The following is a 17,780-nucleotide window of genomic DNA, read 5'->3' on the forward strand; positions in this document are numbered from 1 at the left end:
CCAGCCCAGCCCGGCATTACCCTCCTTCCTCTCGACTGCAGGTGCGTGAAGGAGGAAAAAAGCGGCTGGCGAGGTAGCGTTGTACTACAAGAAGGGCGGGGGAGCGAAAAGCGAGCCTCGCAGGGGGAGCCCGCAGGTGAGCCCTACCGGCCGGGCAGGAGGAGATGAAACCCGGCGAGGAAGGTGGAGTAGAGGGCGTTCTTGGCCGGCCCGCCTTCCCCCTCACGCCGCTCGCCTCCCCCCTCCCCTCCGCGTGACTTCTGCCTTCCCTGCAGGCGATGAGGGCAGGACCACCATCATGCTGGAAGTGAACCGGTTTAGCGCCGGCGTTGCTTCCCCTTCCATTTGAACGGAGAGTGCCGGTCCCGCAGCCGCTCAATGGGGGCTGCTCGGGGCTGCCCAGGAAGTCCTGGGATCGGCCCTTCGCTGCTCCTGGTGGCTGCCTTTGTGTCGTCCGTGGTAGCAGCCGCCGCCGCTTCGGAGAAAGAGGTGAGAGATCCGGCTGCCGTGCCAGCCATCCATCCCAGTCGCAGAGCAAGCACCTTGCAGGTGCCGGATGAGACCCCTTTCGAGGAGACCAGGCTTCACGTCTTCACCTTGGATTACCCACACGTGCAAATCCCCTTCGAGATCACCCTCTGGATCCTCCTGGCTTCCTTAGCCAAGATCGGTAAGCGAAAGAAAACGCAGAAGCTTTGTAAACCCCCCCGCCCGCCCGCCTTTCGGGTCAAGGACGCTTTCGGGGAGGTGAATTTAGAACAGGTGTTTTGGGGAGAAGGGCTGGGCTGCAGGTAGTAGATGCCTTTCTAGGAATTGGTCATCCAGCACCCGGAGTTTTTAAATCTGTTTCTGAAGCCTAAGTGGTTAAATTGGCATCTTGTCCCATAGGGAGAAAGAGATTTGGGCGAGAGCGTTGAGAAGTCTTCTACTTGACAAAGTAGAAGAGGGCAAAAATCCAGGTGCTCCCTTTGCATGACAAACATTTCTCCCCGCAGGTCGTTTTGCATAAAGATTCCTCTCATCTCAAAGAAAGAAACAAAGCAGAATGCTAACGCTTAGATAAGGATCCCGGTTCCTTCCTAATGTCTTTGATGGAAAATCAGCTGTCATTTGCAGGAAGATTCTATCCCTTGCATTCTCTGGAGTATTTAACTTATATCTAGCACTCTAGAAATAAATAGAATAACTATAAAGACTGAGGAAGGAAATTCTGGTTGTCTAAACATGTAAATGCTGTAATGTCTCAAATACTTTGTACAGGCAGTCCTCAGGGTATGACCACAATTGAGCCCAACATTTCTGTTGTTAGGTGAGACATTTGTTAAATGGATTTTTTCTCATTTTATGACCACTCTTGCCTCAATTGTTAAGTGAATCACTGCAGTTGATAAATTAGTAACCTGGTGGTTAAATGAATCTGGATTCCCCATTGACTTTGCTTGTCAGAAGATTGCAAAAGGTTATCACATGATCTTGCGACACAGCAATTGTCATAAATATGAATCAGTTGCCATGCATCTGAATTTTGATCACATGGGGACGCTGCAGTGGTCGTAAGTGTAAAAAAGGTCATAAGTCATAAATATGAACCAGCTGCTAAGCATCTGATTTTAATCAGATGATAATGATGATGATGATGCAAAGGTCATAACTCTGAACAATGGTCATAGGTCACTTTTTCAGTGCTATTGTAACTTTGAACGGTCACTAAATGAACTGTTGTAAGTCAAGGATTACCTGTATGCAATAAACTCTATGTAGTTGTGTGTGTGTGTATGGTCCCATTGTTTCAGATTTGTCCCAAAATTCTAATGTCAATGTATTAAGACCACATCCATTTCAGATTTGTATAAATGCTGCTTAATTATACTGGGCTTCTTAGAAAGTATCACAACAGGTAATATTTGCTTTGCTTGTCAGGTCAGGAAGCTAGACCTGTTCAGGACTCAGATGAGAGACCATCAGGATATGCTGGTGGCTGAAGACTATATTAAGAAATTGGGAAGACAATGTATCTTAGAAGCATACAATGGCAAACAGCTTCAGTATTGTTGCTAAGAAAAGGACTTGGATAAGCCTGTGCAATGGTTAGGATGGAATTCATTTCAAGGATGTGTGCATTCCATTATTCCACTAAAATGTCCAAACAAGAATATCTAATTATATCTATTTTAAATTATTCTGGTTAGCTTGGAATTATGTATTTGGAGATCCTTCATCTTCTGTTTTGGTATATATGTGTGATCCTGGGAGTCCATTCAGGAAGCATCGCATTCCACAAGAAGCTTTTAATTTATTTAGATCTTTTTCATGTCTTAAGTTCATAAAAGAAGAAGCTAGTGATAAAAACTCATCCATGAAAGCCACCTTTCATCTCGTCCTGCCTATTTTTAGAAAGTCTCTCTAGTAATCAAGAGATGCAAACTTAGTAGCTGCATGTTAAAAAAAGTCTTATTTCCTTCAGTATTTAAGAGTTAATGATAAAGAGATTGAGCTTCTTTGCTGTTGTTCTCTCTCTCTCTCTCCTCTCTTTCTCTCTCCCACTTTCTCCCCATTTACATAATGTATATATTATTATATTTTATATATTTTTGTTTCTCTATTCAATTTATTTTTAATTTTGTATTCTGCTGTGGAAATATTATATGACAGGAAATATTTTAAATAACAAATTAGTATATAATGTCACCCCAGTCTTGGAACTTGAAAACATAAGGTGGGTCATATACTATATGATGCTTTAAATTTGTTCTGAAGAGGTAGATAGTAAATTCTGAAATGAATAAAATTTAACAGTGTAAATTAGTTATCTGTTTGTAGATAATTAAAGGTATTGCTACAAGGTATTGTAGTATTTGGTTTATCGCTTACAGCAAAATTCATGCCTGCATCAAACAAGGATGATGTGAATTCTTGTCTTGTTTAATGCATGCATGAGAACATTGAATTAAAATAAAATTTAGGTTCAATCCTACAATGTAAAGTTCTCTCTCAGATATCAATAAAGCTGACATTCAGAAAATTGTCTGTATCAGTCATCGCCCACATTTCTCCTCAGTTCAATTGGACAATTTTAACAAGCCATAGCACCTAACCAACTTGCCTGGGCCTGGGATTTTTTTACTACAGTTAAGCCTGGTTAGTATTAGGATAAGACTTTTGTGTAATCCAAGACTATAGGCTAGTCTGGAAAGTTTTCTTAAACAAAAGCTTCTTTATAGTAGTTTTACAATAATTGTTAAGGAAATTGATGTCGGAGAAGTACCGGCATAGACAAGGTGCAGAGTCAAGAAAGGAATCAGCCTAGAGTTTCTTCTGTATGTGCTCACAAATAGTCTATGTCCAACCCCTCTTGAATTTTGTTAACTCTTATCTAGTGCCATTTTTAGTGTTGACCATTAACTAGATTCTTATTAATAGACATGAACAATAAATCATCTTACCTGTAGTAAGTGTAGTCCTGATTCTTCATGCATGATGTTAATTGGATGTCATAATATCAACAAAATCTTCTGTATATTTCCAGATGTTGTAGGTTTTCAAAGTATTTTATGTAAAAGTTGCTCAAAATATTCATTATACAAATAAAGTGCTTTTTTTTTCAAATGAAATCCAAAAATTTGCATGTACAATAATGGTTAAGTATTATAGTACTCTCTGTTCATTCACACCTGATGAAAGGAAATACTTAACTCTGGTCCTTACATTATTTATGCAATTCATTTCTGTATAGTCAAGTTTGCTACTTTAAAAGCAGGATTATGTCAATACATGGAAAATAAAGTTAATAGTGACTAATAATATTAACAAAAATGTTATGGCTATTGGTCAATCAATCAAAACATGTAATAATATTTTTTTTAACAATATGATCAGAGGCAGTGTGTCTTTAAGCACCAGAACAATTGATTAAAAAACAACAATGGGAATCTTGATTGAAATCTAGTAAGGCATCAATAGGAATGGTACCCTGGATGGGAAAGAACGTTTGCTCCAATCCTACACAGGATTCTTTCTTAAAAGAAATAATATTGCTATGAATGGTGCTGGTTAATTACTGCAATAAAGTCTTCAAATTTCATAAATCTAAACATGCCATTTAAAACGTGCTTGCTACTTTTACATTTTTTTAAACAAGTCCTAAATTCAGAAGTCCTGCAAGGTAGTCCAGAGAGAAAACACAGCTTGCTCGATATTTATTGTAAAGTTACTATAACAAAATCTATAACAAAGGTTGAAAGGATATTTCCCCTTCTTTCCTTTTATTCTCTGAAAAAGATCCCTTTTGAAGCATTTCCCATGTCTTCTCTCCTTCTATATCTTTTACACATTGAGAGCCTATGGCTCTTTCTTCTGTCCACCAAGGTTATTCACACATACTGTTACAGTTATTAACCTTAACCTGTTTTAATGACTTTACTTTTATGACATCATTCACAGGAAGTTCAAGAAAATTCTCAAAGTGAACAGATTATGCACATGTGATGCCTTGTCTCTATTTAATTTTATGCAAAGACTTACAGTATATTCTGATATCCAAGAGTATAAGTATTTCTGACCTATATTCTATCTATCCTAATTACTCAGATTTATTCTGTTTAAAATAGCTAGGCTCAGATAAGAACCCATATATCTTTGTCCTAAATGTGGCAAAGTTTTGTTTTATGGTTTGTAAATTGTGAAAAGACTTGACAAATTAATACCCAAGTACTTGTGCCCTCCAGTATATATGATGACCCTTGTTACTTGAGTTAAAGTAAACTTACTATTTTTCTATTGCATTACATTTTTACAATGATCTATGACTGCAGTGAAGTTGATATAATCTATCTATAGTTCAACAAAATAAAAATGAATACAGATAAACAGATAAGTAGGTTTCTCATCTCATCAAAAATACCACTAGAGTGTACAAGAATCCAGGTTTGAAAAAGTTTGGCACTTTGGTATATTCTTTTTTCTTTTGCTAGTTTTGATTGCACTTGTTTATCCTGACTGTTAATTATCAGGAAGTAAATGTGGTAAACACATTTCAAAAGTTAATTGCAGATGTTCAAACAGTAGCATAAAAATTAGTCTACTTTTACCACATGGACAAGTATAATAGGATTTCTATTCCTAACACTTAGGAAAGATGTAAAATTTGACTTTTTAGAAAAATTACTCATAAATGAAAAACTATATGAGTGAATCATTTTAGTATATATTTCAGTAGACTGAAAAGTAGACAGTATGAATTACAACTTAGCTGTGAACTATAATAAAGAACTACAGTTCCTGGTTTTCTCCCATTTAATTGCAAGTTGTGTAATTAAATGGCTTAAGTGTTGAATATGTGGAGGAATGGGATAAACATGAATGTTCTCTGTGTGAGAGGTGACTCTATGCTTGTGGCAAACCATGTCAAAATAGCAAAAATAAAATAATTTACAGAGGAGTACGCAACTCAGCAAATAATAGAAAATAATCAGTTGCAATGGACTTCTAAATATACTGAAACATAAATCAATTTAATCTCCCAAGTCAGTAGTCTTATAAATGCAAAATGTATTTTTTACAAATAATATTTTTGTTATCATTGAGTCCTCAAAAATGTTTATCAGAATTTAAACTTTCTTTTTATATCATGGCTTATCTCTAAAATGTATGAAATAAATATTTAGCAGCCTTCTCTAATTTTAATAACCTCTAAATGCTGATTGAGAATTTCACAATCTGGAGATCACCGACATAATGCAAGATTACAAAGCATTTGCATCTCATTTGTTTTGTCTTGTTTCTGAAAAACAGCAACACTTATGTAATTTAAACTTTAATCAAATCTGCTGCATGTTCATTTCAAATTAATACACATTCAATATTGTAAAATTTAGTACTGTAATCTAACACATGGTTTATATACATTTTCCAAGCAAGATGTAGTTCTTATAATTCTTAAAGGATTCTTAGTGGTAAATGCTTACCTCTCATATTTTTATATCATTTGATCCATTTCAACTTGATTAAAGTTTGGTTAATGGGTATGCCATGATTTCAGTATCAACTTCTATCTTTTTCCTTATACTGTTTGTTTTGTTTGGGAAGAACACTAAAGAACATAATGGTTTACTCATTAGTTTGTGATTTCTGAATTGACATGTGGATTTTAGAATTAATAACCTAAATTGGTTTGTATGGCCATTTTAACAACATTCATTATGATTAGGTAATAGTTAACTAAAGATGATCTGAGTCAGTTTTAAGAAAAGGACAGCAGTGGCCATCTCAGATATAGCCATATCAGGTCTCATAAAGAGATGGTGATGGAAAGCTCTTAGTGAACACCTTTAATAACATTGTGGGGGTGGTGGGAGGAAATCAATGAAAGTCCTTATGAGTATATAGGATATAGACCATAATTCCCATACTCCACCAAGAAGCTTCAAGAGACATTCAGTAATTCAAGAATAATTAATCCTTGATCATTAAGAGTCCACATTTAATTTTGCCTGCACAGTTATGTCAGAACTTTAGTTGCTCAGGCAAATATAGGAAACCTTTTCAAGTGTTCTTTTAGTAACTTTACACTTGGCATTATGAATCACATTCAGTTCTTTAGCTGGGGTGGAACAGCCACATATCTGACTAATTGTGAGATGACCTTGGAGAAGGCAACCAGAAGCCATTAGGACAGCAACAGGTGCTGAACCTTGGATAAAGCCCATGGCAACAGGATAGTATTGGAAAATTACTCATAACATCCTTTAATGATTTGATCAATAGAATGACAGGAAACCATAAGGTTTACAAATACAGTCAATGCACTATGCAGGCATACATACCAGGTTTTAAATTATTTGCTATGGATGTGGGGGTGAATTATCTGATTGATCAATGTACATAATAATTTACTGATAAGATGAGAGATGAATTGGTGACAAAAGGTGCCTCGGATAATTTGGAAGAGTTAGTCCAATATTATTTGGTAATGGATTTCTGGCTGGAAAAGTTGAGGTGTGGGAAACATGGCATGCGGAATGGATTTTAAGCCTTTTCAAGCCATGTCTACCTCCTGAAGGTCTTTCAAAATCCAGCAGTGGCAAACCTCTGAAAACTGGAGGAGTTAAGAGATTTCTGTCCTCAGAAATCAACAAAGAAGGAGAAATTTGGGGTTATGTTTTACCACAGAGCTCTCAAATAGCTAGCTCTTACACAGCTAAAATTCATGCTAATGACTCAGCTACAAAATGCCACATCTGGATCCACATAGCAAGCAAATGCCTGAATTATTCCAAGCCCATGACCTCAGGAAATTTCACAGGCTTCCTTCCCAAGAGCTTTGCAGAAGGGCCATCAGACAATTAAGGAGAGTTCAGGCAGCCAACAGTAGACAAATGGTCATTCTTTGTTTAACTTATCTGTAAGATGCAATTCTCTGCAACAACCAATTTCACAGATAAGGCTACAATACAAGAGTTTGATTTTTGATTCAGAAGTTTTTAAAAGTAAATGTACAGTTGAAATCAAAGACATCAAAGACTTTTGTTTGTGGTTAATGTAACATATCCAAAGATCTTTATTTTTATACATGATAACAGTGGCAAGATTCTTATGTATGCACAAAAATGTAAAAACTTACAAATACCTACAATGAAAGAATGGATGGTTAAGTGATAGAATTGGTGGAAATGGTAAAATTGACAGCTTTGACTAAAGATAAGATTTGAGTAATTTTATAACTTACCTGGAGACCACTTTTGGACTTTGTGTGAGAATATGAAAAAAATGAAATTGTGATTTTTGGAATATATGGGATTTTAGAAATAATATGGAACATTGTTAATTTTAGAGTAATAATTTGATGTATTTTTTTATCTATATTTGTATCAAAAAGTGGAAAATTATTCTTTTTCTATGATTTTATTGTTTCATTCCTTTTTCCTTGCACTTTTATCTTGCTTTTTCCTTGACTTCTTCCTATCTTTTAATATGTTTTTTTGCTTGTCTATTTTTTATTCACACACACACATACACACGCACATAAAGAGTACATAAAAAGCAGGGGTGGGATTCTACAGGTTCGCACCTATTGCTAGAAACGGTTGTTAACATTCTAAGCAGTTCAGAGAACCGGTTGTTATAAGAAATTACTGGCCTAATCCTGTAAGGAAGGCAGGAAGGAAACATTCTGGTGTTGCTTACAGAAACTGTCTCTCCATTAACCCTTATTACAGTCTTGGCAGGACTAGACTTCCTGTCTCAGGAACTTCTCTGGAGTTTTTTTTTTCTCTCCTTTGCTGGTACTTTGCTTGTGTGGAGTGAGCATTCAAAGTTACAATGGCACTGAAAAAAGTGACTTATGACCATTTTTCACACTTACGACTATTGCTGCATCCCCACAGTCATGAGAGACCAGGCAAGGAGATGCATGCCTCAATGTGAGTAATGTTGAGTTGGTCACGCACAGCCAGTCACATTACCACCAAGTCACGGCCACCAATTAAGCCACGCCCACAGAACCGATTGTTAAAAAAAATTGAATGCCACCCCTGATAAAAAGTATCCACTCAGACACTAGAAACACAAGTTTTCATAGGGAAGACACTATTCTTTCTTCTGATTTGAATACATTCATAGTCCAAACAGCCCCATATTACTTCCAGTAACCTCAAAGTGGTGCCTGACATACCTGTAAATCTTGTTCCTTCTACTGATTGGACTGACATCTCAATTGTGGGAGATGTAGGCTGTGATTTCTCTTTTCCTCCAGATGACATTATTCTAGATAGTTTCCTCAACCTGCCAGAGCAAAAGCAGATTCTTAAAGTCTGTAGTGAAAAGTGAGACTCTTGTGTGCAAATGGGCACAGCCAATGAATAGAATGCTACCTGGTTCATACCTGATGAAAGAAACTGACTCAGGATATTCCAAAGGTGCTTTTTCAAAAGGCAACTGGACTTTGTTTTTCCTCGAAGACACTGTCAAAACTGAAGAAGCTTCCTGAATGAGAAGCGAAACATCTTCAAGGAAAAACAAAATCCAGCTGTCTTTTGAAAAAGCACCTTTGGGACAACATGACATGGAGTATTGAGAATCTCCATAGATACTCATTCAAGGGCCAATCATTGTAAGGGGCTCTAAATAAATTCATGGGAATATCCATCTAGTTTTTTTGCAATTATGCACAAAAAATGCCTTTGGAATGGAATGCTTTTTTGAACTTCCCAGGCTAGTCTGCAACCCTAGTATGTAGAATTTTCTTTCCAAAGAATGAGCCATTCCACTGAACTTTGATCTAATGTTAACACTTGCAAAATACTGTATTTCTCAGCTAAAAATCTTAAAGCACCATTCTTCTAAAGAATCTTTTGCTAAACCACAAATCAATTAAAATCTGAATTAATCATTTTATCTAAGCAGTTTTAAAGCATTGGTATCAAATCATGAAAAATAAAATTATCTCATGAGTTCCAAGCTGCTTTTTTCTAAAAATAATAAAGGTACCATACAAATAAAATAAAACAAAAATAATAAATAAAATAAAATTTACCTAACAGACTAATTCTTTCCTGCAAATTTTGCTCATAGAAAGTTTATAGTTTGATTGGTTTTATGGCACTTATAATAAATGAAGAGTATGTGGGTTAGCTAATTTCTTTTTCTTTTGAGGGTTTAATTGTAAATTTATAAAAATGCATTGAATGGAATGGTTTAATTACAAAAATAAATAAAATTAATATGTTAAGTATAATATCATTAGGTCTTTTTGGTCACAATATAATATTTCTTCTCTTTCTCTTTCTTTCTCCATTAATTTGAAGGTTTTCATCTCTACCACAAATTGCCCCAGATAGTTCCAGAAAGTTGTCTCCTAATTGTGATCGGACTGATTTTAGGTGGAATTATATTTGGGGTACAGGAAAAATCTCCACCAGTGATGAAGAGTGATGTTTTTTTCTTATATCTTCTTCCTCCAATTGTCCTCGATGCTGGTTATTTTATGCCAACACGCCTCTTCTTTGAGAACTTTGGCACCATTTTTTGGTATGCTGTTGTGGGCACACTCTGGAATTCTTTTGGCATTGGCATTTCTCTCTTTGCCATTTGCCAGGTTGAGGCCTTTGGTCTGAGTGACATCACTCTACTGCAGAGCCTGCTTTTTGGGAGTTTGATTTCAGCCGTGGATCCTGTGGCTGTGTTGGCTGTCTTTGAAAATATTCATGTCAACGAGCAGCTGTACATCTTAGTTTTTGGGGAATCTCTCTTGAATGATGCTGTAACTGTGGTAAGTGACATATTCACGAATGCTCACAGACAAAACATTTGCACTTCTATATGCAATAAAATCAGGCAAAATTAGGCACCTTTTATAAACTTTTCAGGCTTCTGTTCTAGGAAGGTAAAGAACAAAGAGAAGAAGGGATTTTAAAACTTAACATCCAGTAATCTAAATATTCAAAATATGCAGTGTTCTTATTTGTAATAGCAAATGATTATGGTCTTTTCAATTACCGCAATATGTGAATATTTAATTGTTTATTTCACACAACTCTCTTGCATAAGCAGACATTTGGGGCCAAGGTTAAAAAACCCTTCATATTAAACATGGTTGGGTTTTGTTTGAATAGCAATACCCCTTTATAATTTCGACTTATATATTGCTTCACAGTGCTTTACAGTCCTTTCCAGAGTCAGCATGTTGACCCTAACAATTTACCTCATACTTTCCCTTTTTTTTCCCTTCCCCATCATGCATCAATGAAAATTCCTGAAAAACAGGTCTGCATTCTCTAATTACCCATTAGTATCCTTTAATTGATGAGTAAAATTAGAATAATAAAGGTTGACTGGGGTCCAGAGAAGTCTAGTTATTCCCTGATTTTAAGAATAGTATTGCACATCCTGCCACACACACAGATTTCAAAATGCATATTATCTGTGCTGGTCTTCAGATATATTGAATTGATAACAAGAAAGAAATGCATTTTAATTTCATACAATATATGGTAGAATTCATCTCACAGGAAGTGAGATAGAAAAATGGGAAAATTGTATTAGTTACTGGATAAAATCACTGAGGTCATGAGAATGTGTAAATTGTTTACAATAAAAGCTATAACCACCTTGAAAATAGCTCCTGGTATACATGTGAATGGTAATTCTATTTTGTAAACAACATTATTATCTTGTAAAGATCTGAACCAGTTTGTAGCTCAGAGAATCTTCACCCTTTTGCTGTTAAATCAAATATGAAAAGACTACAATACAGTGGTGGGATTCAATTTTTTTTTACTACCGGTTCTGTGGGCGTGGCTTGGTGGGCGTGGCAGGGGAAGGATACTGTAAAATGTCCAGTCAGAGGTGGTATTTTCCAGTTCTCCGAACTACTCAAAATTTCCGCAACCAGTTTGCGAGAACAGCTGAATACCATTTCTGGTACAATACCCCATTAATGAGTTCTGCTGATTCTGACATCTGTCTCTGCATTTGGAAGGGGAATTTCAGTTCTATTTTTTAAAGGTATAGATAGTTGGTTAATTATTCTGTCCTTCTGGCAAAAGATGTTGATTAGTTATTTGACAGATGAAACATAACTCATTGAATGAATTGCTATTAATATTTTAAACATTCTGCTAAAGTTTTAACTGATATAAACATACTTTTTGTCATCATGTATTGTAATTCATATAATTTGTACTAATTCTTTTTCCTCCTAAATCACACATATACACACCAGGAATGAAATTCAAAATTTTTCCCAACTGGCTCCGTGGGCGTAGTTTGGTGGGCATGGCTTAGTGGGACTTGGTCCCTAAAAGGAAGAAGGTGGATGGGCGTAGGAGTGGGACTCTGTCTCTACAAAAAAAGGCTAGTGGCATGGGCAGGGCCAACCGATTCAAATTGTCCCTACCACCTCTCTGAACTGATTCAAATCGTCCCTACCCCTTCTGAGGTGGTGCAAGTTGGTTGAATTTTATCCCTGATGTACACTCATTAAAAGCAGTATTAATCTTTCTTTTTAAAGAAAAAGAAAAACCAAATTCTTAAGTCCAGCGAGTGTTCATGTTAAATTAGACAAATGATAACCTTACATTGAATACTTAATAAGAATAAACCTATGTTCCTATAATGTGGTAAGAAATGTAAACTGCATGTTACATATATTTTAGCTATAAGGAAATCTTATTTGAATTCATTAGCTGTCCAATTTCAAAAGTCTCTTTTTTTTAAATTCTAAACTAAAAAGAAAACTTAGGAAAAAAACATACAGAGGAGAAATCATGTGAATCTAAACACTCACTCAGAAAGAAGTTTGAATAATTTTATTGTGGCTACATCACAAGTAATTCTGCTAAAATCACAAGCCCACACAAACTTGTTCCATTATTTTAAGCTCATCATAGAAGCAATTCTATCAGTAACCAGATGGAGGATTAGTAAATTTCTCCAAAGGAACATTGCATCTAAAACTCAGAAATAGTAAAAAGTGTATATCAATGTGTTCAGCAACTATTAGGAAATTATTTGAATTAAGTTTTGTATTCATTTTTCTATTGTACTTTAAAAAAAAAAATGAATACAATTTGTTGGGCTGAACCACTTTAGGAAACTGGTAGATAAACACTTTATAAAATTCTGTCTCACTTTATAAAAATAAAGTTTCTTATTCATGTAGTATTCTTATGACAAAGAAGGTTCCTATTTGCTTTTCCCCTCCATTTGCATTTTAATGGAGCATGCAGTTTGCAATTGCCATGTGAAATGGCACCCTCCAGGAAAAGCATTGCAGTTTCATTCTGCAGCATATAAACCAGGTTTATGCCTATCTTTAATGACTGACATTTGATAGGTGCCAGGAGTGCCTGGGAAGCACAACAAGGAAGTGAGCCGGCTGTTTCAAACTGATGTGGGAACACACTGCTCAGGTTTCCATTTCTGTCTCTGCATCAGAGAAGTAAAATGCACTGGCACCTCCTTTGACTATTTCCAGTTTTTTTCTGTGGTCCAATTCTTTGTTGCTCGTAATATGGTTACTGCTTTCTCACAGGCTAATGAGATATGATTTCACCAAGCAGGGCTAATAGGATTTGCATCCTGTGCCTCTTGCCAATGCATCCAGCTTACAGCAAGTAAAGCAAACATATTTTGCTTCTATTTTCTGTGACCACATATAACTCAGGACAAGATCTGATTAGTTTGATAGATAGTCCACAAGTCGTTGTTCAATTACATGTTGTTTGATAAATAATAGAAAACACTATCTGTAGTTCTGAAGTTGGAAAGGACCACAAAGAAATAGATAGGAATGAAGGTTCCTGGAGTTTTACAGAACCCCAAATCATGATAAATAACTCCATTTGTAATTCCTGGCATATTTACTGTGAGTAACTGCAAATAACTAGAATATGCTTATAATAAAGCATGGAAACTCTGAATAGAACATTGATGCCTGTGGGGCATGAAAAGAAATGTCTGGAAGTTGAGTCATGACAACTGAACTTCACTGCTCTTTTTTGTTTATTTGTTTGTTTGAAATGGTTTGTTTTGAAGTAGCTTCTTCAGTCTGTGCAAGGTGATAAGGGACACCCCATATATGTCCTCCAGTATGGTTTGATCTAATCTGAATAGGCTCCTTAGCTGAGTAGGCAGAGTCCTTAAGGATCATTGTTCCTAAATTCTTCTCTTAGATGGGTCATTAAATGTGATCTCCCTGGTGAATCTGTGAAGTGATCTTGATCTTCCTTGGGACTGATGCAAGAGCAGCATAAAAACTGGGGGAATTGGTTGTGTCTGAGAAGGATTTTCCATTTTGGCACAAATGGATTCCTTCACTCCTTTCTCAAACTTCTTTTTAAGACAACAACCTGCCCTGGTGTTCTGTGAGTTTAGTTATTTTCTTGTAGATATTTCATTACCCAAAGTAGGTAACGTCACCTAGGAGTAGGTTTGCTCTCAATTTATATTCCACTGACTTACCCTGTCAGTGTTGGTGGGAGTAGTCTTGGAGGTCTCCAGAATATAAATTTACTTGAAATCAACTAAGCTCAAAGAGCAGCAATAACTCCACATTTCAATCCTGAGCTACAAATATTCTCCTTTCTCAGTACAACCTGTTCTCTATTTTTTTAATGCTGCTCTTGTATCAGTTTCCAGAAAGATGAGGACCACTTCACAGATTCACCAGGAAGATCACACTTAACAACCCATCTAAGAGAAGGATATAGGAGCAATGACGCTTAATGATTCTCTGCTTACTCACCTAATGAGCCTATTCAAATCTGTACACTGCCAACTTATGTTGGATAGAAGTTGCTGTTAAAAACTTTGCTGGACTAGATGGGTTGAAATAAACACAGTTTCAATAGTTAGGAGATATATGCTAAAGATTGTGACATTTGTGGGCTTTGGTGGCACAGTGGTTAGAATGCAGTACTGCAGGCTAATTCTGCCCACAGTCAGGAGTTCAATCCTGACTAGCTCAAGGTTGACTCAACCTTCTACCCCTGAGGTCAGTAAAATGGGGACTCAGATTGTTGGGGGAAGTATGCTGACATTGTAAACTGCAGTAAAGCACTATGGAGCAGTATGTAAGTCTGCTATTGCAGATTGGGATATCCACACACTCAGTAACTCTCATGCTCATTGCATGGATAAATTGCCCAAAGCTCATTGTTGTGTTGTAGCCTTATAAACTGCCATAAAATATACAGTTTTAGCAAATTAAGAAAAGTTGATCCAGTTCTAAAAGCTGAGGAATTTAAATAGTGTTATGAAAGTATTTTGTTGTCACTTGACAAGCTATTCTTTCAAAGTCCTTGCCAACCTTGGAAAAGGAGAAATGACCTAGTAAGTCAATAGGAGTCTTCTACAGACTAGAAAGGGATGCTTGTTTGACTAAAGGAACAACAAGAAAATGAAATGAGGCAAATAAAGCAGTGTTGGCAGAAGAACAGGAATGGATTTGATCAGATATGGACTGGAACCTGGTTTAAAGCCTATTGCATGGGAGAGATGACAGCAAACACTTAATCTTTACCACCAAGATAACTGGACTTTTTGAGAATGATTGGATTCTGGTCCACAAGAAGATAAAGGCTTTTTGCTAGTCCAGGGTTATTACCCAATACATTGCAGATAAAAACAGTCATATCCCTGTCATCTGGCTGCTATGAATGTAATTTTAGCTCCTGGTTGAATAATTTTAATGAATGTATTCACTCTATAGATATGGACAGATGTTTGTCTTTGCTCTTTGTGCGTTATGAATACTAAACTATGTAGAGCTTTGGGTTTTGTTTAAAAAAATGTGTTGGAGCATATGGAGGCATCAGTGTAACACTTCTGCTAACACAGCTGAATCCTTTTCTCTGGATTATGTGGCAGCTGCTGAATCACCTTTTGCGTACTGATCCGAAGTACTTCAGTCTTATAAATACCCTAATGGATGACATCACCTGCTATCTTTCTTTCTGACACATCATTTTCCCCCCTGACATACTTTTTTTCTTTTTCTTATCTCTTCCCCATTTCCCCACCCCCCAAAAAAAATTCACATGCAAGGCTGCCAGGTAAGAGACTGCTATTCTTTCTTCAGAGGGTTGACTAGATAATAAAGATTTTTTGAAATTTACTATAAAACATTAAATTAAGGACTGAGGCTCTTCATTGTTACATACAGGACTGAATAACTAAACAGACATTTTTTCTCTAAGGGGAAAATTTTTAAAAGATATATGCTTTTTTAAGAAAATGCTACACAGCTGAAAAGTAACAAATATTGGCTCATGTATTCCTTTTTTTTTTTTTTCATTTGTTCTACTTTCTGAGATTATGGAATAGCAATAGAATGTAATTTATATTTTCAGTTAAAATAACTGTAACATTATTTCAAAAGAAATCTAAAAAGCAAAACTTTTGCCTTCATAGGTCCTGTACAACTTGTTCAAATCTTTCTGCCAGATGCGTACAATTGAGGCCATTGACATATTTGCTGGAATTGCTAATTTTTTTGTAGTTGGCATTGGTGGAGTTTTGATTGGAATCATTCTTGGATTTGTAGCAGCTTTTACTACTCGTTTCACCCATAAAATTCGAGTGATTGAGCCACTGTTTGTCTTCTTATACAGTTACCTATCATACATAACAGCTGAAATGTTTCACCTTTCAGGGATTATGGCGTAAGTATATATATATATATATATATATAAAAACAAGCAAACAACAAACTTTGGCTAAAAGTATCCTGCATGTATTAATAGTAATTTATGTTCTTCCTTTTAAAAAAAAAAACAGGATCTAGTTTTCAAATTCAGAAGTAATAATATTTAACAAGTCCCGTATCCATGATGGTAAAAGGCAAATGTATCAGTTTTCTTGAAATTATTTCTTTGGTTTTTATGATAAGTTTTTGTTTTAACTAGCAGTCAAAGTTACTCATTCAGCCATTTTAGGTTGTGAAATTACACTACTGTGATTGTTTTCTTGAGGCCACGAGTTCTGATTATTAATCTTTATTACTACAACCTTAGAATCTTTTTCATACCCCTTTAATCTTCCCCACATGAAAATATGTGGTGTCAATATCAATATGTCAATTTTTGTTCTCAATTATTGAAGGACCTCCTATGTTGATAGACAACAATGTGGCAGAGGATATTAAGGAAACGGAGAATGTTTTACAAGTTATAGGCTTGTTACAAGTAAATCATATCTCTGCTTTTTACCTTTGAGAATTTGCAGTCTAATTTTAAAAGAGTAAATGACTTAAGAAAATGTTTCAATTCCATCATTATAATTAGATTTATCTACAGTACATTCAGGAACAATTCTATAAATAGTTATGATAGCTGGTATGAGAAAATGGGTAAAAGTTTAAGATATGCAAAAGTAATTTCTATTTTAAAGCTTGTTTCTACTGCACACTTTATAAGATAGGCTTAGTCAAATTAGTAAGCTTTAGCCTTCAATTCATTTCTCATCTTTAAATTACTTTAAAATATTTGTTGAAAATCTATATATCTCAAACATTATAAACTGTTGAATAAATAACAGATAAAAACAACATATTATGATTATTTTATTTTACCACAGGGATTGATATATTCATTTTGGGTTTCGAAATAAGCACTAGGGCTTATTTTTGGGAGATGCCCCCCCATGTACGGAAGGCCCATTTCTTCTGCTTGCTCATGGTGAGCAGGAGGCCGTCCTGCACTTCCAGGCGTGTGTGTGTGTGTGTGTGTGTGTGTGTGTGTGTGTAGCTGCCCCATGCATCCTGCACTGGCTTACCTTAGAGGCCCCATAGCCAGGCCACCCACGCCCCAATATCTGCCTTGCCTTGCGGTGGCGGCTCTAGCATTCCTGTCCAACAGGAGCCTGCATGGCTGCTGGCCCACTTCTGCTTGTTTGTGGTCATAATGGAGCAGAAGCACAAGCAACATGCCAGTGCTGTGATCATGAAGCAGCTGTTGGGACGTGGACGGCCTAGCTTGTGGTGCCACTGACATAAGGTGACATGGGGCAGCTCCACCCATCTTATATCGGCGGCACTGCGAGCAAGCAGATGGAATGGGCAGGAGGCTGCACAGGCGCTTAAGTAGGGCTTATTTTGGGGACAGGTCTTATGTTGGGGAAATCAGGGTACATTTGGCAAAATGAATGTTTCCCTCTCATATAATGTGAAATACATTGTGTTTCTTGCCTTTTAGTGCCAAGTTTCAATTTTTGAAAATCTACTTTTAATTCAAGTTGTCCTTGATTTACAACTGTTCACTTAATGACCATTCGAAGTTACAGCAGCA

The 17,780-nt window shown here is 36.2% G+C and overlaps 1 protein-coding gene across 5 annotated transcripts in view; it reads left to right on the plus strand.

The window, feature by feature from the left end:
* Nucleotides 1–240: 240 nt before the first annotated feature.
* LOC113440861 (sodium/hydrogen exchanger 2) overlaps nucleotides 241–17,780 on the plus strand; it is a 41,895-nt gene continuing 24,355 nt past the window's right edge. For 3 of the 5 annotated variants that reach the window (XM_026707509.2, XM_087938495.1, XM_087938498.1), the window contains exons 1-3: nucleotides 241–670; nucleotides 9,801–10,264; nucleotides 15,907–16,157. In XM_026707509.2, coding sequence (XP_026563294.2) covers nucleotides 379–670; nucleotides 9,801–10,264; nucleotides 15,907–16,157 — 1,007 coding nt within the window. In that variant the 5' untranslated portion in view covers nucleotides 241–378. The remainder of the gene's footprint in view (nucleotides 671–9,800; nucleotides 10,265–15,906; nucleotides 16,158–17,780) is intronic. The other 2 variants (XM_087938497.1, XM_087938496.1) reach the window with 1 other exon arrangement.

The sequence above is a fragment of the Pseudonaja textilis genome, chromosome 8 (assembly GCF_049901715.1).
Source record: "Pseudonaja textilis isolate UNSWEBS1 chromosome 8, rPseTex1.2, whole genome shotgun sequence".
NCBI classification, from domain to species: domain Eukaryota; kingdom Metazoa; phylum Chordata; class Lepidosauria; order Squamata; family Elapidae; genus Pseudonaja; species Pseudonaja textilis.